General features: G+C 31.9%; 3 protein-coding genes across 4 annotated transcripts; 1 reads left to right on the top strand and 2 right to left on the bottom strand.

Moving 5' to 3' along the window:
• Positions 1-210: 210 nt before the first annotated feature.
• Positions 211-17,322, bottom strand: LOC135833070 (esterase E4-like). 2 transcript variants are annotated; one of them, XM_065346687.1, is made up of 9 exons: positions 17,127-17,322; positions 16,868-17,005; positions 16,495-16,654; positions 16,220-16,405; positions 15,921-16,153; positions 950-1,306; positions 681-840; positions 480-597; positions 211-409 (listed from the first exon to the last, which is right to left on the bottom strand). In XM_065346687.1, exons 1-9 carry the CDS (start codon positions 17,238-17,240, stop codon positions 247-249), a joined length of 1,629 nt encoding a protein of 542 aa, XP_065202759.1. In that variant the 5' UTR covers positions 17,241-17,322; the 3' UTR covers positions 211-246. The 2 variants fall into 2 exon arrangements, with proteins under 2 accessions (XP_065202759.1, XP_065202760.1); XM_065346688.1 differs by having other exon boundaries at positions 15,921-16,135.
• Positions 2,419-3,469, top strand: LOC135842981 (deoxyuridine 5'-triphosphate nucleotidohydrolase-like). Its single transcript, XM_065360689.1, has 4 exons — positions 2,419-2,722; positions 2,816-2,952; positions 3,035-3,180; positions 3,251-3,469. Exons 1-4 carry the CDS (start codon positions 2,640-2,642, stop codon positions 3,467-3,469), a joined length of 585 nt encoding a protein of 194 aa, XP_065216761.1. The 5' UTR covers positions 2,419-2,639.
• Positions 17,323-17,584: 262 nt separating the features above from the next.
• On the bottom strand, positions 17,585-22,714 carry LOC135833100 (esterase E4-like). The gene is made up of 11 exons (XM_065346721.1): positions 22,460-22,714; positions 21,444-22,378; positions 21,238-21,375; positions 20,983-21,142; positions 20,712-20,903; positions 20,413-20,627; positions 18,595-18,748; positions 18,321-18,493; positions 18,085-18,244; positions 17,885-18,002; positions 17,585-17,808 (listed from the first exon to the last, which is right to left on the bottom strand). The coding sequence occupies exons 2-11, from the start codon at positions 21,582-21,584 to the stop codon at positions 17,643-17,645; spliced, it is 1,617 nt and encodes a 538-aa protein (XP_065202793.1). The 5' UTR covers positions 21,585-22,378; positions 22,460-22,714; the 3' UTR covers positions 17,585-17,642.
• Positions 22,715-22,718: the final 4 nt, after the last annotated feature.

Below are 22,718 nucleotides of genomic sequence, written 5' to 3'. Positions count from 1 at the left end.
AAGCTATCGCGTCGTGTTTATAACCCAAGCGGCGGTGTATTATCTTTAGAAAACGTCTATCATGTCATTTTTCCTAGGAAAATCAACGTGAAATCTGCCCCCATTAAACTTTGGAATTCAGAGTTGAAATTGGATCGAAATTTTTTTCGGAAAAGGCAAGGATGACCGTGTGGTGGTAGGTTGAATAAAAATGAAAACAAAAACTTGATCGAGAAAAAATATTAATTTTTTTAATTGAAAAAAAAATCATTCTGTTCGGTATTTCCGCTTTATATTGTCCCAAAATTGTAATCGATCGTTGTTCAATTTACCATCGACCATCTCTGATGGGTTATTTATGCTCAGATAACACGGGTCATCGGGTGTAGATGGTTTCCACCTGACTGGAAAATCTTCATGATTTGGATCTCTGGAAATGTGTTTTTTACCATCAGTACTTAGGTTTTTGCAAAATTAATTATCAGGTGAAGATTTTGTACCCGGTTTTTGCGAAAGTAGTGATAAGTTTGGTGACATTTTTCACCATTTTATGAGTTTCTTTATCTTGAGGATCTCCAAAACGATTCCAATAGCAGAAGTCACTGCCGTGAAAGGCTCCTGAAAATTGGGTTGAAATATGAATTCACTGCCAGTCAATTCTTACCTACTCGTACTTAGTGTAACCTTTTTTTTGCAAGTACCTTTTAATGGTTCAGTGAATCTAGTTTTCAAAATCGTGTTCATTGAATGTATATTTCCCTCGAATTGAAATTTGTAAATATATACTGACGAGGGCAAATTCGCAGCTACAGGATTTATCACCGTATCATAAGCATCAGACATAAATATATCAGTTTGAATCTACAGTAAATGTAAGGTGTACAATTCCATTTCTACATAAAGTAAATATGTACCTATGTACCTGTAGAGAGTAAAATTGCAAAATAAAAATATAATATTGTCTACCTACATCCATTTTAGTGTATAATGGCGCTTTTTCAATGGGTTGTCTATCCAAGTAAAATGCTTCAACATCTGTATTGATTAAATGAACATCATCGTCGTCGAGATGGTATCCCCAACCAAAACAATTCTGCCGAAACGATGTCTTGAAATTTCTCTCAGTGTGCGTTCTGAGATCTCCCAATACGCCGCCATCTAATGAAGTATTACGAACGAACCCCATAATAGATTCGATTTCAGAGAACCCTATCATGATTGGTATTCGAGTCATTGTTGCGATTAATTTTCTAGGCGATTCTGGTAGAATATCCCCTTGGTCAAGTGATGGGCCAAACACACCGATTGGAAGTATGGGAGCCATAGTCTGGCAAATGTGGTCATCAAAAATAACGTTATTAATTATACATATAGGTTAGGGCAACTCTTTAAAAAAAAAAAGTGAACTAAATTTAGCGTAGACTCTCATTTTGAGTTGAATATTACTCAGGAAAAATTTCAGGTCAAGGGGATGTTTTTGAAAATCGTAGTTTTTTCGCTCTAGCTCGTACCCAAACTGTGTTAGGAACAACTTATAGAAGATCTACTGTATAGTTGAAAATTTGCTAATTTCTTATTTTGTGAAATTGGGGAAATATTTTGGAACGCAGTGGTGCCAAGTTTTTGGTCATTATTGCGAATTTCAGAGTATCAAAAATTTTTACAAGTTTTTGGCTGTTCTAGTCAATTTTTTGAAATTGGCAATCATGACCAAAAAATTGTCACCTTTGTGTTCCAAAATACTCCTCCAGTTTCAGAAATTTATGTTTCAATGTTTTGGCATAATTTTTAAAACATCAGTTCGCCTCAAAATAAATTTTTAACTTGCCTGTAAAATCATAAAAATGGTCTTGGATTTCGACAGCAATGGCATAGGTCGACCCACAATCTCAAATGCCGTCTTTCGAAACTGTACCATTTTTTCAAACTTATTTCCTCTTTGAAGACCTATATCTTCCCTCCAAGGGTATTGGGCACCTTCAGACCTAAAAATGTTTCTGGGGTAATCTTAAACTCAGAATGAAGGTATTCACTAAATTTTGTCCAATCATTTGAGTAGTATACAAAAGGACGCCTAGGCATCCTCAATGCGCCCAAGGGTACTTTTGACCCTCCCGTTTGAGGCTCGAACTCAGTTTTGAGGCTATCCGAGTCAAGCTAGCTCCGTTTCAATGTACTAATAAAAAATAAAAACTGCATTATGACGTCATGCGCACTCCATCCAACCACCAACCAGTTCTGTGTGCTGCTGCTGGTTCCAAAACGTGCCACATAGAGCGCGTTCCAGTAGTCAGCAAGCAGCAGCACACAGCAACCAACCAGTCAGCTGTTTTGTAGTGCTTCCATTTTCCGTCACATAGAGGGTGCTTTGGTAGTTGTCATTTTTTTTATTTTTTTTTATTTTTATTTTTATTTTTTTTTTACTCATAACCTCAATTCTTGTGTAAGAGATGGGAAACAGTAAAAATAATTATTTCTTTTTTCATTAATTAGTGGAAGGAGAACATTTCCTTTCACCTTGTTTTAGAGAGCAGATTTTAGTTGTATATACCAATCAAGTGTAGTGAACAGTGTAGTTGTGGTGTTTTTTTTTTCAACAATTGAGAATTTCAATTTTCATATTTCTCATTCAATTGAAAAATATTTTTTCATTTTGAAAAATGTTGAAATACACAAAATTATCTAGTAATGCTTTTATTCCAACAAGAGGTTCTGAAATGTCAGCTGGTTTTGATTTGTACAGGTATGCAGTATTTTCTATTATAATTATTTTTCAAAAATGAAACAAAAGAAAAATAACAACTTATTTATGAATTTATTTATTTTTATTATTTAGTGCATATGATTATGAAGTTCCGGCAGCTGGTAGAAAATTGATAAAAACAGATTTGCAATTTTTATTTCCTGAAGGAACTTATGGACGTATAGCTCCTAGAAGTGGTCTAGCTTTGAATCATTTCATTACTGTTGGAGGTGAAAAAAAATTATTAAATTGCATATTAAATTATTATTTTTTTAGTTGAGAAATTTTTTTAAAAATTATTTATTTTCTTAGGTGGAGTAATAGACCCTGACTACCTAGGAGATATTGGAGTGATTTTATTCAATCATGCACATGAAAAATATATGGTTAAAAAAGGAGATCGTATTGCTCAAATCATCATTGAAAAAGTGATGTTCCCAGAGTTGACTGAATGTGATGTGAGTATATTTTTCAAATTCATTCATTTTTTTAAATAATCTTTTTTTAATTTTTTGTATTTATTTATAGAAAATTGAAATGAATACAGAAAGAGGAAAAAACGGATTTGGATCTACTGATGAAAATAATAATAATCAGAATGATGATAGTGCTGGTGTTGGAAAAAAACCGAATTCTGTACTTGAGTATATTGAAGATCTTTCAAAAAAGAAAAAAATGGATGATGAAGAACAGAAGAAAAAAGATGAAAAACAATCGTTAACAGAGTCTGAGTGTTCAGATTCATAGTAAAATAAATTATAAAATAATTTATCAATGTAGAATTAATTTCAGTTAAGTTTTGTCATTGAAATCTGTTGGTTGTGTTTTACCTACCATTTTTAATCGACTATATTGAAAAAAAAATTTGTAAAATGCATATTGTTGAAACATATAATTTTCCAAATAAAAGTGATATTTCATGTCATAATCAAAAAAGTAAATCATTTCGTGTGAATATTTTTATTGATGATGATAATATTGATTGTATCTATTTGAAAACAAATATTCTACTGCATTTGATGTCTACATGTCGTTGCAAAATTGAAGATGAACTTTGGGTGTTCAATTGGGAAGATATCAAAGATGATATCAGTAAAGGAAGTGATATATGCAGATCCTCCAAACACAAGTTTATTGAAGAGAGTGAACTGAAAAGAATTTTAAAATTTGATCTAACCTCATCAAGAGGCGAAATACGTAAAGTTAAAGATTTTTTGAAATGGCTGGATGAAACTGTTGAAAAAATCAGAAAGGATACCAACATAGTGCATAATCAAACAGATTCAAATTTTTTAAAAAATACTGAATAATAATTACCTACCTATGCATGTAATAATGTATTAGAAAATAAATTGTAAATGTTGTTAAGATATCAAATAAAAGAAATTCTATTAAATGGTTTACATATTTATTTAGAAAAAAAAAAACACACATATGGTTTCATTAGTTTAATTAACTAAATCTTTAGCATTTATCCATGAATTCTCACTGGTAGGTAAACCCATCCACTTAACTCGTATTTTATTCCCCTTACGTTTTACAATTTTTTCTATTAAATGTACATCTGGATGTCTGGCTAACATTAATTCTTCCGGATAAAATGCTCCAGTAATTGATTCTCCATTCATTGCTTGTAACAGATAGGTAGTAGGATAGGATGTCTTGATAATTTTTCTAATTTTGTAGATTTCATTGCTCCAATTCTGATGATATGATTTATCAAAAACACCTTTTTGTTTACTAATTCTCACCAAGTCACCTATTTTGAATTTATCTGACATTAGATTATTGAAATTAATTTTTGGAGCAGTACTTTTGAGAATATTTTTCAACACAGTTTGTTCATTTTTTTCATTCACATTGATGGGTTTATGTTTAGTAGTTCTATGAACTGTATTATTATATTTTTCTACAATGCCAGAGAGTATAGGTAAAAATTTATAGGATCCTTGTTTGGCAAATTCTTTGAATAATAATTGTTTCAAGGTACGATTTACTCTTTCCACAATTGAACTTTTGATTACAGAGTATGTTTTATAATGGTTGATTTTGTATTTTTTGTAAATTTTATTACAATGTTGATTCCAAAATTCTGTGCCATGGTCTGTATGAAAATTTTTTGGTGGTTTAGCTTTGATGAAAATTTTTTCAAGTGCCTTAGCTACTTCCAGGCCTTGTTTAGTTTTTAGAGGTTCTGTGAATAACATTTTAGAAAAACAATTTATAACTACTAAAATGTAAGAATGATTTTTATTTACATTTTTATATTGACCCATTTCAATTAAATCCCCTGCATATAAATCATACAATGAATGAATTTCTACTCGTTTTCGTTGATAGTTTTTTCTAGCTGGACTGTACAGTTGATTGATAAGATCTTCTTTCAAATTCGGCATCACTTTAGATTATTAATAAATATTACGTTCTTGTAATTCTTCTAGTATGGCTTGAATTTCGTTTGATATTTGAATTGAAGTATTGCCAGCTAATTGTTCACCATATAATAATTTCAATCGTTCAACTATTTCATTAGGATCATCAAAGTAAATTAACTGGTACTGGTGTGTGAGGTCTGGTACAAGAAAATGATTTCCTAGTAATGATTTATTTCGGCGGACTGTCCGTTTATTTATATTACTTTTATTTCTCCTATTTTTTTTCTTTTTCACTAAACCAGATCCTGTTTTCTTGTGAGATGATCCAAAGTAGGAAGATTGAGAAGGTACCTGTAATGTTGGTCCAGTATCATAACTATCTTCTGGATTTTTAGTTGGTGTATAATATGGAGTAGTTGATAAATGTACGGGAGAATGAGCAGGTGATTGATAATCAGGATGATCACTTGTAAGACTTTTTATAAATTGAAATTTATCACGTCCTCCCGTAATATTATTCCATGTGTTATTGACTTTTCTAGCTGCATTTGTTCGAATCATAACATCTCTGTAATTGTCCAAATCTTGTTGTGTGTACAAATTTTCATTTTGATTCACTTGTTGACAAGTCAATAAATATCTTAAACCTGGTGTCAATTCATATTGAGTGGAATCCGCTGTTATCAGAGTGTTTATATCTGGTATGGCTACATTTTGCTTTCCAATTAAAAATTGATCTTCTCTTGCATTGTACTTCAATCCGTAATAAATATCATTCAGGTTAGGTAATTCTTTCAACACTGCTGCATTTTCTTCATTTATATCATTAAACTGTTGCTGATAAGATAATGAATCAGATAAATTAATATATTGTTCATCCTCATCTCCATCTTCGACATTATCGTTTGGTAATGAATTTGACTGCTGTATTTCAAATGGTTCAGTGTCTGGTCCACCTTGAGAAGGAAATGACAATATGCTGTTATCTACTTGAGTACTGATTTTATCGTCAATGTTTTTGGTAGATTTTTTCTTTTTTTCCAAAACTTGTTTTAAACTTGATCCAATATTGGCTATAGGTTGTATCAGTGGTAGTAGTTGTTCTTGAGTTTCATTTGATCTATTTTTCAAATCATTATATTTTTGTCTAATGTTGCCCACAATTTCTACAATTTCTTTTTTTTCAGCAATTTCTCGATTGATGTTCTCTTGAATATCAGTTGATGGATGGAGTGTGGTAGTAGCCATGATGATTTGATTTTTTTTTATTAAACACACTGTTACACTACGTTCGTCTTTCTTTTAAAATTATAAAATGATGGAATGAACACTTCAGTTTCCCTTTATATAAGTTTCTTTCTGTATCAATTACTACAAATCCGAATGAAGTTTTGTTCCAGGCATATTTGCATATGTTTTGGAATTTTTCAAAAGTTATGTTATCTCCACTCAAGTGATCATCATACACATGTTTCACATTTAATGCATCTTGTCTAAATAGAATGATAAAATTTGCATTATCTCGAATTAATGATTTACTGATTCTAGCATAACTTTGACATAGTAGGAAACAAGAAACTTGTTTGTGACGAGCCATTGAGAAATATTGTCTCAATTTTTCATTTGCCTCATTAGTCGCTGAGACATCATCAAATATTACAATACTGTTTTGTTTACAATTTTCAGGACTAGGTAAATCATTGCAATTTGTGTAGCAGTATAAACCAATTTGAGGAATTAGCTTGAATATTTTTCTGAGCTTTTCATATTTTGTTTGATATAAACTTTTACTTACTAGGTAAACATTTGCAAATTTTAAACCATTTTTATGATGTAATAATGTGATCATTAAATTAGTTTTGCCACACCCTGATTTCCCCACCACCAACCCACGTACTGAATCTGGGAACAAAGGTCCGTGAATATTTCGAAAATTCTGCTTAGGATTGTTCAATTTAGATTCAAAAATAGGTTTGTTTATTGGTAGTTTGATGGTTTGTTCAATTACTTTGAAATCTTGCTGGTCAATAGACGACATATTTAATCAATCATATATTCAAAAAGTATAAATATAGGTGTATAAAATATAAATTTTCATTCGTATGCATACCTATTTATAGTATAGTAATGTGAAATATCACACCCCTCTAATGCATAATAAAAATCGTAGTAAACGTATTTCCCAAAAAAGGAAAAAATTTCAATCTGGTAAAGGACTGTTGAATACAATCATAGATAAACTTCCATTTGAGCTACATGTACCAGGATATAGATATCTTGGTCCAGGAACAAAATTAGAAAAAAAACTAGCAAAAAATATTTCAGGTATAAATCCATTGGATGAAGCAGCAAGACAACATGATATTGCCTACTCTCGTTATCACGATCTAGAAAATCGTCACAAAGCTGATCAAGAACTTGAGAATAGAGCATGGGACAGAGTAATAAGTGCAGATGCAAACATACCAGAAAGAGCAACTGCTTGGTTTACAACAAATGCAATGAAATTGAAGCGTAAACTAGGAGCAGGTGTAAACGTAAATAAACATAACCACCGTCATCCTTCCAAATCAAATAAGAAATCACACCATCGAGGTCGTGGTAACCAGGAAAAACAACCAACTGTAGAGGTGAAATCTAGAGATGGTCTTACATTCAATCAGCTTGTACAGAAGATTAAGGAAAAAGTGAAGGAAGACCACAGTCATTCCCATCTCCCAGTGAGTGGAAAGAAACAACGTAGTGCATCAACAAGACGGAGTAAGGTGGACAAGGATATATCAGCTCTGGTAAAGAGTTCATTAACTGCTATTAAGAAGTATAAGGTGAATAAAAATCCACGTATTAGTCGCATTATTCCACTTCCCAAAGTTGGAGGTGCCATTCCACTTATACCAATATTAACAGCTCTATCACACGTTGGAACACTAGTCGGAGGTGTGTCATCAATTGTAAATGCAATTAAAAATATTAAAAGTGTTAGAGATCAATATAAAGCTCAGCAAGGCAGTGGTATACATTATATTGATGGTAAAAATCTATTAATTCGTCCTCATAAAAAAGGTTTAGGATTAGAAATTGTTTCATAAAATCATGTTATCGAACAGAAAGCAAAAAACAAAATTTCCTAGATTACCTTCTTCTAACAAACCTCTAGATTCAATTCAATTAGAATCTCTTGTCAGAAAATTTAAAATTAAACATTTCAGAGGTATATTTTCACGAGATTCATTGCCTAAAAAACCAAGAAAAAAAGAATGTGCAATTGTCAACTTGGATAGTCAAAGCGGTATTGGTACTCATTGGGTGACTTTTTTCCGTCATAATAACATTTCTCTATACATGGATCCCTTGGGAAATTGTGGGCCACCTGCAGAACTTTTTCAGTATCTTAAAAATACTAAAATTTTATACAATCATGAAGCTTTGCAAAAACCTAACACAGTTAATTGCGGACACATATGTTTAAAATTTTTAATTGAAGTCAATAAGAATCCAGAACAAATTTTACAAAAATGTCTACATTCCACTACTTTGAGTAGATATTAAATGATATGAAATTTTGTATTGGTTCAATTTTAAATTGTACTCGATGTATGAGATGGTTGTATTCTTTTTATTTTCCAAATAAAACTTGCTGTACCTACAAACAAATGATCAGTGATTTTTCAATATTCACAGAGTGCAGTAGATTTCTTTGTTCTGTTCGGTTAATGTGAAGTTATTAATTTTTTTTCAAATAATTATTATGATTTTAAAATCCTACATATTCACTAGTTTAGAAAACTATTATGTGGAAACTGGTTTGTTGAGTGACTTGAATTTTTCACCAATAATACTGATTGCATTTCGAACAAATAATGGAAATAATGCTGCTATATGGACAATTTCCACAGACGAATGGTTTTTACTTATGCGTGGAGAATATGAAAAAATTATGAAATTTTTCAGTTTTCCAGATATGAAAATTGAAGATGAACAAATTGGAAGGTATAAATTACATTTTAATTCTGAAAATGGAGAAATAATTATTTATGAAGGAACAGCATACAGTACTCAATCAATGATCTTGACACAAAGTTTATTCTTAGAATTGATTCATTATTATGACATGTTGACAGTTCACTTGGAAACCTTGAATAAGTATCATTTATTTGCAAAATTTGCATTTTCACAATTAGTCAATTTCTTATTAAACAATAAATCTTTCAAGAATATAAATGAAACTACTCCTTCTACTCTTACATTGGAAATTGTATCAACTGTTGCCACATCATGCAAAAAATTGAAATTGTTCAAAAATTTGGATGACACCATTTGTCGTTTGATTGTAGCACAAATTAAAACCTTAGCAACTAAAAAAGTATATAAGCAGGTATCCGTGATGAAAAATTTTTATTCGACTTGTTGGAATAGTGGTGAATACTTCATCAGTTGAAAATTTTTACATTGAATCAGCTTTAAAAAAAAACCATGTGTTTCAAATCGTTTAAAACTAATATTAATGGTGGAAAAAAGGTTTTATTCATTGATTTTAATTATTACTATGGTGTAAATCGCGAAGTGATTGTCAAAGAAATTGCCTGTCTTAGTTTAGATGGTCAGTTCAGTCTTCATGAAATTTTACTCCCTCCATACTTGCATTCTACTGTTGATTCAACTTATCAAAACAGCAATGAATGGGTATGGAGAAATATGGGGAATGTTCCATGGAATTGTGGATTAAAACCATATGATATTACAATGTGTGAAATCATAAAAAAAATTGTAAAATACAATCCAATGTTGATCTATGTGAAAGGAATTGAAAAATGCAAATTTCTGCATAGTGTGCTCTACAACAATAGAGACATTATTGATAATAGTTCACTTATACCAGAAATTGGATCATCTTCAACACGTTTTTCTACTTCCAATACCTATAACAGTAACAGTAGAGGTAGCAGCAACAACAACTGTTGGGAAAATAGAGGAAATACTATTATAAAAGAAATGCAGTCTGAATTCATAGATATTCCAACATTTCGAGAGCTACGTCGACAATATCCAGGCATTGCTCATCTATATGGATCATGCTATTTTCACACTGATGGATGTGCATTATTGAATTTGAAATTATTAGTATTTTGGTTTTTTATGACTTGGTATTTCAATCAATAACAGGTTTATCTGAGTTTTCAACTATAAATAAGTTAAGATATGTAATTTTAGTTCAATTGTAATGATATACTCTTACTCACATTGTTTATAATCAAAATTTCAAAATAAAAAAAAATGTATTCACAAAGAATTGTTCTTAATTACAATACTCCAAATATAGATTGTAAAATTCACCCTCCAATCTATTTAAAACCTTATAAAAAATACGAATTGGCTCTAATATCATTGACATACCTTGATTCACATGCTGAACAAGGCAGAGATGACAGTTATGGAAATTTACCCCTAACTCCACCATCTTCACCTCCTCTCACAACCAATAGTTCTTCTGGTTATATTCCAACACCTATTCCCCCTGCTACTAATACTGGTACAAATAATACCAACAACAATGACACAAATTCTCAAAGAAGAAATCCTCCTCCTCCTCCTCCTCCTCCTCCAATAAATACAAATAATAATGCTCCTCCTCCACCAATAAATACAAATTCTCAAGGAAGAAATGTTCCTCTCACCACTACTGCTAATGGTACAAATGTAAATAATACACCTACATTTACATCAAATAATAACCCCGCTCCACTTCCACCATCACAATCTCTACTAAAAAAAACTGTCTATCAAAGCACAGTTGAAAAAGTTGAAGAATATGCGCCTATTATCAATACAAAATCAATAAAAAATTCTAACAACTCCCAAAAAACAAAAACAGAAGAAGAAGATGAGTGTGCTGGTAAGGAAATAAAAATTGATGCAGAAGGTCGAGAATACTGTGAATTTCCTGAAAAACGAACTAAACGTCAAGTACCTACAGGTCTTCCTACATCAACTCAGTCCTCTGAAAATAGGGTCAACATGGAAACTATATATATAAGGTGTGATTTGATTTCTCCTCATTGTTGTTATAGAAACGAAAAGTCTACCAACATACTCTACTCCTTTGTTTTTAATTCACATCCTACATCACATCCTGTACGTCTAGTCAAAGAAGAACCTAGATACCCAATTTACCTTCCTTTAGCGTCAAATTACGAAAATACAGACAGGGAAAAAATTATTCAGCGATTCAGTCTCACAATAACTCGCTACCATCCAACAGATACAGTTCGTGATTTTGGTTATTTCACCATTGTACTTCATTTACGTGAAATTTCAAAATTTCTCTCATGATTGTATATAATAATAAAACTCATATTAACCAAGAGCAACAGCAGCCTACAGTGAGATCTTCATTGAAAAAAATTAATAAAATTAAAGTGCCTGCTGTTTCTAAACGTGGTCGTCATCCTCGTAGCTATCAAACACCTTCTCAATCAACAAAACCAAAAAAATTATCTCAAGTCAACTTGAAATTTTTGAAATCACTTGGAATAAAACCCCGATCTCGTCATAATTAATCACATATTTACCACACTAAATCAAAAAAAATGACAAGTAAGCATATTAATGATATTTTACAACCAACTCAATTTGATAATTCAATTGAACAATGGGAATATATTACATACAAACCATTTTCTCCAAGCATGACATATGGAGATGAAATACGAATTTCTATCAATAGTAAAGATGTTATATCCATACCTCATCGTTCATACCTATACATTGCTGGCCGAATTGAAAGAAATAACAGCACTACATATGTCCATCAAATGCCCTATAATGCACTAATGAATTTATTTAATAGCATTTCCTACGAACTGAATGGACATGTTATCGATCGTACACTCAACCCAGGTGTTACCACTACTATAAAATCTTACCTAACAAAATCATATTCAAATGCGAAATATTTAGAATCTTGTGGATTTCAACATAGTACAACTCCGTACAATTCATATAAGGCTAGCAGTAGTGGCTACTTTCAAGTTTATATCCCTTTTTACATGTTGATGGGATTTGGTGAAGATTACAAAAATCCAATAATTAATTCAGTACAAGATTTGATTTTAATTCGTTCTAGAGATGATAGTAACGTATTTATTCATACTGGAGCTGCAGCTGATGCTGCTAATACTCACATAACCTATGTGAATCCTACTATTTCGCTAGCTGAAATTTCATGGAAAGTACCAATTTTAAAATACTCAGACTTCACTCGTATAAAACTACTCAATATAATTAAAGAAAATCGACCAATTGAAATTCAATTTCGAACTTGGGATCTTTTTGAATACCCCACACTACCTCAAAGTACCTCAGTAAGTTGGACTATTAAAACCACTCATTCTCTATTGAAACCAAGATATGTAGTAGTTGTTTTTCAAACAAATCGTCGAAACAGTTATTCTGCTAACCCTTCAATATTAGATCCAATTGGTTTGCAAACCATCAGACTATCTTTAAATGATCAACTTTATCCTTATGAAGCTCCAAATTTGAATTATACATACAATTTACGTGAATTGCTTTATCAAATGTTTGCGGAATTTCAAGTTTCTTATTATGAAAAACCTTACCCAGAAACTTATTTTTCCTCCAATGATTTCTTTGATGGTACTTATCCGATTCCAATGGTGGTGTTTAATTGTTCCAAGCAAAAAGATACTATTGAAGCTAGTGGTATAGCTCCAATGAATATTCGTCTAGATTTTACTTGTAATACCAACATACCAGCAAATACAGTTGCTTACTGTATGATTATTTATGATCGCCTGTTCTCCTATAATTCACTTCACACTTCTAATGTAAAACAAATATTGTAAATATTCTGAATAAAATACAAGTTTTTTTTTTTTTAATAAGTTTATTTTTTTTCTTACAACACAACTTAATGTAAATTTCTTACATTCTTAATATACAATTATACTTTTCCTCCTATTTCCCAATGAAAAATTGCTTTACTTGGAAAAAAAACTTATAATTATTCAATTCAAATTTATTTTTTTTAAAAAAAAAATGAAAAAATAAAATCAAGCATCAGTCATGAATGCATCTTCACCTTCACCTGATCCACCAGCTCCATTGTCATTATTACGATACTTAATAAGCAATCTCTGTATCGCATTTGAAATATCATCATCTTCGTAATCTGAATCTCTAGTAATTTTTATCATGATGTTGATTGGGAGCCCCGTTTTTTGTGTGATCAGATTTGCCAATTTATCTGCACTAATCATAAATGGAAATCCTAGAACCATTGTTCTAGTATCATGATTCTAAAAAATAAAATAAAAAAACACTTTAAAAATTGATTCCTAGGTAGATACTTGAAATTGAAATATTACTCAAAAATGAAAATTTTATTCAAAATCAAAGGAAAAAAAATAGGTAATTCATCATTTTTTTAAAAATGAAATTGTTGGGTACTTACTGTTTCTTGTACTTTTACTCCAGCATATTCTCGAAATATGGACAGCTTAAGTATTTCATTCAAATCTTCCATGCTTAGTCGGGAATCGATCATTCTTATTCTGATGAAACAAGCAGTGAATTTTTTTGAATTATCAGAAGTCATCTTAAATAATATTAATTTTTGTACTTGAACAAAAAAAATAAAACACTGCAACGAGCACGAAAATGTGATATTAACAACTGAAAACTGCACAATGTATGATGTACAACATTGTATGCCAGTGTACAGTACAGTACAGTTTTCATCTCCTACCTTCTCTTTTAATTTTTCACTTTTTTTATTACCTATACAATAATTATCAACTTGTAATAAAAAAAAAACTGACTCAATAAAAATATAAATTTTTATTACAATATTTTATTAACTTACATCTTTGTAATTAAGTAAGTAGATTGGTAGGTATATTTGTACATCATTGTTATAAAGATTAAAAAGAGTCATTAATCAACGTCCACTTTTCATATGGTGAAAATTTAATGTTACCTTTATACCAATAACTATCTAGACCTAAATCTTCGGCTGTGTATTGTAAATCATTGTCTTCCTCACAGCTACTACTGTTTCCTTCTTGTTCATCTTCAGATACAAATGATGCAGGTAAATTCATGAATTTCAAAATAATATTGTCTGTTAAAATTGTTCGTCCCCGTAAATTATATCGATTCATAAACTTAGTATTTTCATGTTGATTTCTACACATTAGGAAATTTCTCATTTTTCTTGTCATGCAAGTTTGACCAACACGAAAATGATTCGAGGTATTTATAAAATTCTGTAAACGTTTGCGTACTTTTCGGGAAACCTTCTTTGGATCATATGGTACAAAAAAACTCCATGTTTCTCTTTCCCATTCGTTCCATTCAATAATTTCCATGTATAAAATATGATCATTTTTAAACAAATGATGTACAGGTATCATTTTACAGAATGAAAAAACTCTTGAAAAATATTTAAACCACTTCACAATGCTATACTAGTCATAAAAAAAAACAAATTGTAATAAATGACCATACACAAACATGCCCACAAATGAACTAACTGAATACAATGTATTTTTATATTATCAAAATATTGCTACTCAAAAATATTATATCTGGTTTTCATCCTTCTCCTCCTCCTCCTCCTCCTCCTCCACCTCTTCCTCTTCAACACTTTTCAATATGTAATTAATACAGTTTATCAAATATTCCATTACAGACTGTTCTCCACCAATGACAGTTTTAGAAAAACATTGATCTTCACCAACAAATAAACTATTGAATACATCAACATTCATTTTCTGACCTGTTTCATTTAATAAATTAATTACCCATTCCCTTTCTTCAGAAATTTCCAATTTTTGCAATTTTGGATCTATCCATTCATTTTTAAACATATTAAAAAATTCAGTACTGGGCAAAATTTTTACATGTACATCTATACAATCATCATAATCAAATTTAGGTAATTGAAATAAAATATCTATTGTTTCTTTTTTCAATTGATCAACATAAGCATATTGAAGACAATCACAACTAGCATTTGTTAAATAATCTTTCACAAATATATATAATATTTCACGATCATATTTTTTCAAAATATCATTTTTGAAATTTTCAATTTCATGCAAAGTTTCTTGCAAATTTTCACTATTAACATTAATTAATTTCAAAGTGAAATTATCAGTTCCCATTATTGAATTTAAAACAACAAGAACAAAAAATTCACAATTGTTGAAAAAACACAACTGCACTGTTCACTGTACCTAATTGGTATACAACTAATAACTGCTCTTGAAAAAAAATAATAATATTTTCCCTCCCACCAACGATGTGAAAAAGAATTTTCTCCTTCCATCAATTAATGAAAAAAAAAAAATAATTACAATTGTCATCTTGAATAAAAAAAAAAATAAAAAAATAAAAAAAAATGACAACTACCAAAGCACCCTCTATGTGGCGGAAAATGGAAGCACTACAAAACAGCTGACTGGTTGTTGCTGTGTGCTGCTGCTGCTGGAACGCACTCTATGTAGCACGTTTTGGAACCAGTAGCAGCACACAGAACTGGTTGGTGGTTGGATGGAGTGCGCATGACGTCATAACACAGTTTTTATTTTTTATTAGTACTTTGAAACGGAGCTAGCTTGACTCGGATAGCCTCAAAACTGAGTTCGAGCCTCAAACGGAGGGGTCAAAAATACCCTTGGGCGCATTGAGTATGCCTAGGCGTCCTTTTGAATACTACTCATTTGGCATAATTATTTTTTGCGAAACAGCCTTCCTTATGTAGTTACTTGAAAACATGACTTTATCTTGTACATGATTACCTCTTGTAAAACTTTTTGACGTTGCCTTATCCCATGAATTAATGACTGAGGCTCTTGCTTTTTCAAAAATGTCAACAGTTTTTTATGATCTTGAGGGTCTCCATCGTAACCGAGACTCACTGCTGTTTCTTGAGCATGACTCACATTACTTTCCTGTTGAATCACGTTTGGAATGGTCAAATACGCACCCATCAAAACCGCTTTGTGAAATAAACCTGCATATTTTGCAAATTCTTTGCTTACAATTTTAAATTTTTGAACATTTTAATATTATTTTTTTTAAAAGAATTTATTCACACCTTTGACTGAAGGTGATAGCATTAGAGCATGTATGATCATAGCTCCAGTGCAGCTTCCCAGCAGAGTCACATTTTCTGGATCACCTCCAAATGATCGTATGTTGCTCTTAATCCATTGGAGTGAAAGAATTATATCTTTTATGCCTTGATTACCTGAACATTCTTTTAGTCCTAAATTCAAAAACCCTGCAAAGTGAATTGAATGATAAAAAGTAAAGGTAAGAATCATTCTGTTCATTGCATAAATATAACTAGGTAGCTACGAGATTAATCACCTAGAATATGCAATCTGAAGGAAATACAGACATATATGACATCGTTGTGCATGATGAATTCAGGAGATCCATAGAATTCTGTCCGTGGTGAACCAAAGCTATAAGCTCCTGGGTGAATGTTGACTATTACTGGTCTCAGAATATCTTTTTTGCAAGGTAGCTGTCAATTGTGATAATTTGTTTTAATATTTTAGCCTCAGCCCGGAGCCTCAAAAAATGGTGCGATGTGAGAAACATGAACTGAGGCTCTACATCTATATTGTCTGCTGATTTTCCTCCTTTAATTGGGTTTTTTCGCCATACCTACTCAGTGCTACTGCTCCTGTTTCTCTGATTAAATGTTAATTGAAAAAAAAAGATCGGTCGTAGATACCTTTGGTACATGGATGTTATTAAACAAACAATCCTCTGTTCCCATAAATTCGTAATGGAGCAATGAAAATTGGACACAACCTTCTTTTTCACTTGTTGCATCGAGAACATTCCTCCATGGGGTTACTTTCACAGGATCCTGTTCAATTCAAGTTGATTATTAACAGTCTACAGATGAGTTATTTACTTACGTTTACTTTGCTGTGCATCACATGTACAAGTATGTACGATTGCATAATATTTTTGGCATCTGCTATTACCGTGAATCGACGTGTGTTTGCAGGAGATTTTCCATAAGGTATTCCAAAAAAAGAATAAAAATTTTGTTGCAGAAAACTTTGAAAATTGTTTGATTCCACGAATTTGCCCCTCATTCACAGTTACCAATATTTTTTCAGACATTTTCACTTTTCTTTCTGAACTCGAGGGAGTTCAATAATGAACGTGAATGCTTGACGGAAAAATTTCAGCGATACTGCAGTTATCTGTTATGTCGAATTTACCAGTAAAGGAAGAATTTTATCGCTTCGTGAAAAGTTTTCTTGGAATTCTTTGGTGCTACAATTTTTGTGATCAGGAATTTTCTTCCATATCTCTCATGTAATCTTAGTTTTTTTTCCCTTGGTTTAACGTGTTTTAAGTATTGGAAGCAAATGCAACGTCCATATGATGATAAAAGAAATTTATGCATGAAAAATATAACAAAAACGTTTCGTAAATCAGGTATATTTTTTTAGAAATACAACATCGAAAAAAGTGCAAATCTTTGTTAATTATCATAATCCAATTTCGTATTTTTTTTGTATCCTTTCCCAAAATTCCATTCTGTCATTGTTCAATTTACCATCGACCATCGTCAGTGAGTTGCTTATATTCAAATAACATGGCTTATCTGGGACTGAAGATCTCCACTTGAAAGGCAAATTTTCATAATTTGGGTCTCTGCAAATTATTCAAGTTTATTTACTAACTTGGTTTTGAGTGCAATTTATGCTTATACGATCATTTACATTCATACCCTTTTCTTGCAAATGTAGTTACTAGTCTCGTAAAAGTTTCCACCATTTTGCGAGCATCTTCATCCCGTGGGTCTCCGAAATGATTCCAATAGCAGAAATCACTAGCGTGACAAGTTCCTGAAAATGATAATAATTTATATCCGATTGCGTGAGTACAGTTATGCAAACGGGAATGGATTTTCTTCTTAAGCATACCTACCTTTGATTGGTTCATCAATTTTGTCCTTTATTGAGGTGTTACTAGAAAAGATATTTCCCTCAAACTCAAATTTATAAACGAATACTGATGAAGATGGATCTTTTGATAGTGGATTTATGATTGTTTCATAGATATCAGATAGCGCTATATCAGTCTGGATCTGTTGATTTTAAATAAGTAGGTACCTAATACGTAGTTTGTAACTTCAACCGACAATTAGAGACAAATGTACTTACATCCATTTTGGTGGATAAGAGTGCTTCTTCAAGTGGTTGACCATTGAGATAAAATTCTTCCACTTCTTTGTAAATTGATTCAATGTCCTCGTCGCTGAGATGATATCCCCAACCAAAGTAATTCTGACGAAGAGAACCTTTGAAGTTTTTCTCTGTTAATGGTCTAAGACCTCCTAATTTAAGTAATGAAGTTTGTTATTCAATTAATTTAATGTAGGTACGTTATATCTTCCTCAACAATTCTTTTGACAAAAATACACGTTGATCAACTTACGAACAAAGCCCATAATTGATTCGATTTGCGAAAATCCAATCATGATTGGTATTCGTGCCATTGATTCGATCAAGTTTTTAGGCATGTCTGGTAAAATTCCATTTTGGTCGAGTGATGGATTAAATACACAAATTGGAATGACTGGTGCTATGCTCTGAAAAATAATGAAAAAAATCTCAATTTTGTGCAAAATATTTTTTCAGTTGTGTTTTACATATTTGGCAAAACACCCTCTAATGATTGAACCTTTTTCGTGTTTTCAGGATTGCATTTATTCAACTCTGATGCGGATGTAATTATAGAAATTTTATGGCAGATGCCGAAAAAATGAAGTTCAGAAAAATACAAATATCTATAGAACAGGAGAGAAAATCTATCGGTAAGTGCATATTTCTGCTTATCTAAGTATGTACCTACTTCATACTATGATATGAAAACATTCTGGTTTTTGAATAAATTATGAATAGTGATAAATTTTGAACTTGTGCGGGGTTTCTTCTTTTGATAATTTGTAAAAATTAAAATGATGGCGTATTTACGCAATGACATCCCTCTAGCTGGCCCTTCCTCACTAGTGTCTTCAATAAGTATTGACGTGTGACGTGTCATTTCATTCTCTAGTTTTTTGAAATAATTGAGGTTCAATACATAACTCATTTTTCAGAGAGGTACAGCTCCCAACTGGCCACCTCGTTCCCCATACTCAATATTTGGGAGAAAATGAAAAATTATGAACATATGGTACGATAAGACATTCTCACTAATTTGAGAAGTTGTTGAGTTCAAATATCCAAGTAGGCTATTCATTTTTGGGATCTGAATCCTCAGATCCGAACCGGCACAAAAAATTTTGAACCGTGCGAAGGGGAATTAAAAAAGGACTCCAGAATAAACCACTAGCCAAAATTTCAGGTGCTGAAATTCATTTTTCGAGTTTTGGAAAAAATTTTAAAAATTCAAACTTGGACAAAAATTTTAAAAAACCAAAATTTTATCTACGAGTAATTGACCTAGAAATCTGAAATTTGGTTTATACCCTATTTTCGACCTCCCAAGTCGATTGATGACGGTTTCGAACGGTTCTGGAGCCTCCAGCGGATTTTTAGTTCCTCCAGGTTTCGAAAAAACGTTGTAAATAGAGTGAAAATGAAATTCAGCATGTATAAACTCGGAATTTACTCTTACTCATCTTTGCGACTCTTTCGTTCGATTTTCGCGCGTATTATCATAATATTTTTTGGCTGCTTCAAATCCGACGTTTTCTCCAGTGCAGTGATTATGTTTGAAGAATTGAAAAAAATCAAAATCCGCTCGAGGCTCTAGAAGGTTTGAAACCGTCTCCAATCTGCTCGAGAAGTCCAAAATAGGGTATAAACCAAATTTCAGGTTTCTATGTCAATTTGCTGAAATTTTGATTTTTTCGAATTTTTGCTTTTGAATTTTCAGAAATTTGTTAAAACTCGAAAAGCGAATTTCATCGCCTGAAATTTTGGCCAATGGTATATTTTGGGATCCTCTTTGGATCCCTTTTTGTCTGGTTATGAAAATTATCAAAAATAATTGAATTTAATTTCTTAATCTTTCAACAATCCAGTGAGTAGGTATTACCAAGGTTCTGAAATTTTGGTTACGGGAGTTTTAGCACATCTTTTTTTGAGCTAATTTGATCTGGTTCTAATAGGGTTCTGTCAGTTCAAAACACATATTTTTCCGATCAAATTCTTGTTCAATTGGGGTTGTGATAGTTCAACCGGTTCCCTTGTTAAAACAATTTAATATTTTCTTGATATGGTGTCACAGAAAGTTATTGTTCATTACCTGATGTAAATTCTTCTCACAGCGTCTAAATCCTTCAATCAATGATAGAGGTTTTTGCTTTCTTAAGAACATTAATACTTTTTCATTATCTAGAACATTTCCATCATAACCAAAAGTTTTTGCTATTTCGCGTGCGTGAATTTCATTTGTTTTTTGATGAGGTAATACGGGATTGGTCAAGTGTCCACCCATTAATACAGCTTTATGGAAGAGACCTATCATAAAGTTGGCTTTTTAAGAAAAGTATGAAGCTTTGGAATAAATTAGATAGCTATTTATTTATCACGAATAAATTTTACCTTTCCCTTGAGTTGAAGGTGATAAGAGTAACATCTGTGTAAGTGTTGATCCACTGCTACTTCCAAGCAATGTTATATTATCTGGATCGCCTCCGAATGATCGTATATTGTTTTTGATCCATTGCAACGATAGAACTATATCTTTAAGGGCTTGATTGCCCGAACATTCCTCTAAATTCAAATTCAGGTATCCTACAAAAAAAATCACACATAATTTTTTTATTTTTATAGCGCCGATTTTTTGACATTTTTCAGCGAATTAGTTGTTCACCCAAAATATGTAATCTGTATGAAATACAAACATATACGACATCGGTATGCATGATGAATTCGGGTGATCCGTAAAAACTCGTATGTGGAGAACCAAATCTGTATGCTCCTGGATGAATGTTGACAATTACTGGCCTGAGAGCTTCGTTTTTTTGAGGTATCTAAGTAGGTACAATAATACGGTACGTTGATGATTAGAGCAATGGTATTGATTCAAATTCACGCTCAGGGTAATATTCAAATGTGATGTATGTACCTTCGGTATGTGGATATTATTAAATAAACAATCTTCTGCTCCCAAAAATTTGTGAGTCAGCATTGAGAATTGAATACAACCTTCTTTTTCACTCGTCGCGTCAAGAATATCCGTCCATGGGGTAGTTTTCACCGGATCCTGTTCGTGTAATTCAAAATTAACCTATTATTTTGATAGTTTATGGGTTATAATCTTATCGAGATTACCTGAAATCGAAGAATGCCTACAGGTGGGTTTCCGTACCTTATTCCAAAAAAAGAATAGTATTCTGTTTTTGAAAACTTGGAGAATTTTTTAATTCCTCGAATTCGGCCTTCATTTACGGTTATAATCGTATTTTCAGACATTTTCAAAAAAAAAAAAAAATTAGTCGCACGAATAAAAATAACACTGCCTCAAAATTTGCTATGAGCAGGTAATTCGAAGTATTTTAAAACCCTGTTCCTATGAGCTAACGAAAAAAAGTTTACATTTTACGTCATGCGGTGTACGTTCCTGATTACTTTAGACTTAAGGTGGCACAAAGCATGTTCTGGTTCTCGCTGGTTGACTCGTCGTGATAATGGTCAGCAACATTGCATTTTACGCACGCTTATACTTGGATTCAAGGAAAATAATTGTGTCAGAAAGCGTGACTTTCAATTTGTACATACTTTTTTTTTGGCCTCGTGTTGGTAATAAAAGTTCGTGTGTGGAAAAATTGCTTGTTACTTGCTAAGTATAGATAGATATAAGTACAAAAAATGAATTGATGGAATTTCTCTTCGTCGAGTTTTGCTGTGGCAACATTGCTTTTGTTCGACTACCTACTTATTCTTTTGGAGTTGAAAGATGCCTTGTTACAAATTATAGGTCATCTTATTAAATACAGTAAATATTTTTTTCAAAAAATAACCTTATAGTGAAATGAGGGGGATACAATTTTATATTTTACATTGACCATATTTTAGAAGAAAAATGCACGCATTATCACAATCACTCTTTGGCTTTGTATTTCTCCTGTATTCGTTCCCAAAATTCCAACCTGTCGTTGTTCAATTTACCATCAACCATTACCATAGGCTGATTTATGCTCAGATGACATGGCTCCTCTAGTGTGCATGGTTTCCACTTAACCAAACAATTTTCATAATTTGGATCTCTAAAAAATATTGAATTCAAGTCTTACGAATGATCTTCATTTTTGAGTCACCAAAAGTGGCAGCTTATTCAATATTCAAACCCTTTTTCAGCAAAAGTTGTAATGAGTTTTGTGAACGTTTCCACCATTTTACGAGTTTCTTTGTCTCTAGGATCACCCATGCGATTCCAATAGCAAAAGTCACTGCCATGGCACGTCCCCAAAAACAATAGCAATTCACCTTGTTGTTTGATATTCTCGTATTAAAGCAAAGATGATGAATTTTTGTCGACCCACCTTTGATCGGTTCATCAATCATGTTTTTCAATGTCGTATTCATTGAATGAATATTCCCCTCGAA

Source organism: Planococcus citri, chromosome 1, assembly GCF_950023065.1.
Source record: "Planococcus citri chromosome 1, ihPlaCitr1.1, whole genome shotgun sequence".
In the NCBI taxonomy this organism is placed as follows: domain Eukaryota; kingdom Metazoa; phylum Arthropoda; class Insecta; order Hemiptera; family Pseudococcidae; genus Planococcus; species Planococcus citri.
Note: the sequence above shows the minus strand (reverse complement) of the source record. Positions and strands in the feature narration are given on the sequence as shown.

Bases quoted from the DNA above. Each gene is read 5' to 3' on its own strand.
- LOC135833070 (XM_065346687.1), bottom strand. From the start codon at position 17,240: ATGAGGGGCAAATTCGTGGAATCAAACAATTTTCAAAGTTTTCTGCAA. The intron at 16,406-16,494 runs GTGATTAATCTC...TTCACTTTGCAG, and splicing joins CTTCAGATTGCATATTCTAG to GGTTTTTGAATTTAGGACTA. The intron at 598-680 runs GTACTTGCAAAA...CCCAATTTTCAG, and splicing joins ATTCACTGAACCATTAAAAG to GAGCCTTTCACGGCAGTGAC.
- LOC135842981 (XM_065360689.1), top strand. From the start codon at position 2,640: ATGTTGAAATACACAAAATTATCTAGTAATGCTTTTATTCCAACAAGA. The intron at 2,723-2,815 runs GTATGCAGTATT...TTTATTATTTAG, and splicing joins GCTGGTTTTGATTTGTACAG to TGCATATGATTATGAAGTTC. The intron at 2,953-3,034 runs GTGAAAAAAAAT...TTATTTTCTTAG, and splicing joins TCATTTCATTACTGTTGGAG to GTGGAGTAATAGACCCTGAC.
- LOC135833100 (XM_065346721.1), bottom strand. From the start codon at position 21,584: ATGTCTGAAAATACGATTATAACCGTAAATGAAGGCCGAATTCGAGGA. The intron at 21,143-21,237 runs GTACATACATCA...GTACCTACTTAG, and splicing joins ATAATATCCACATACCGAAG to ATACCTCAAAAAAACGAAGC. The intron at 17,809-17,884 runs GTATGAATGTAA...AATAATTTGCAG, and splicing joins ACTACATTTGCAAGAAAAGG to AGACCCAAATTATGAAAATT.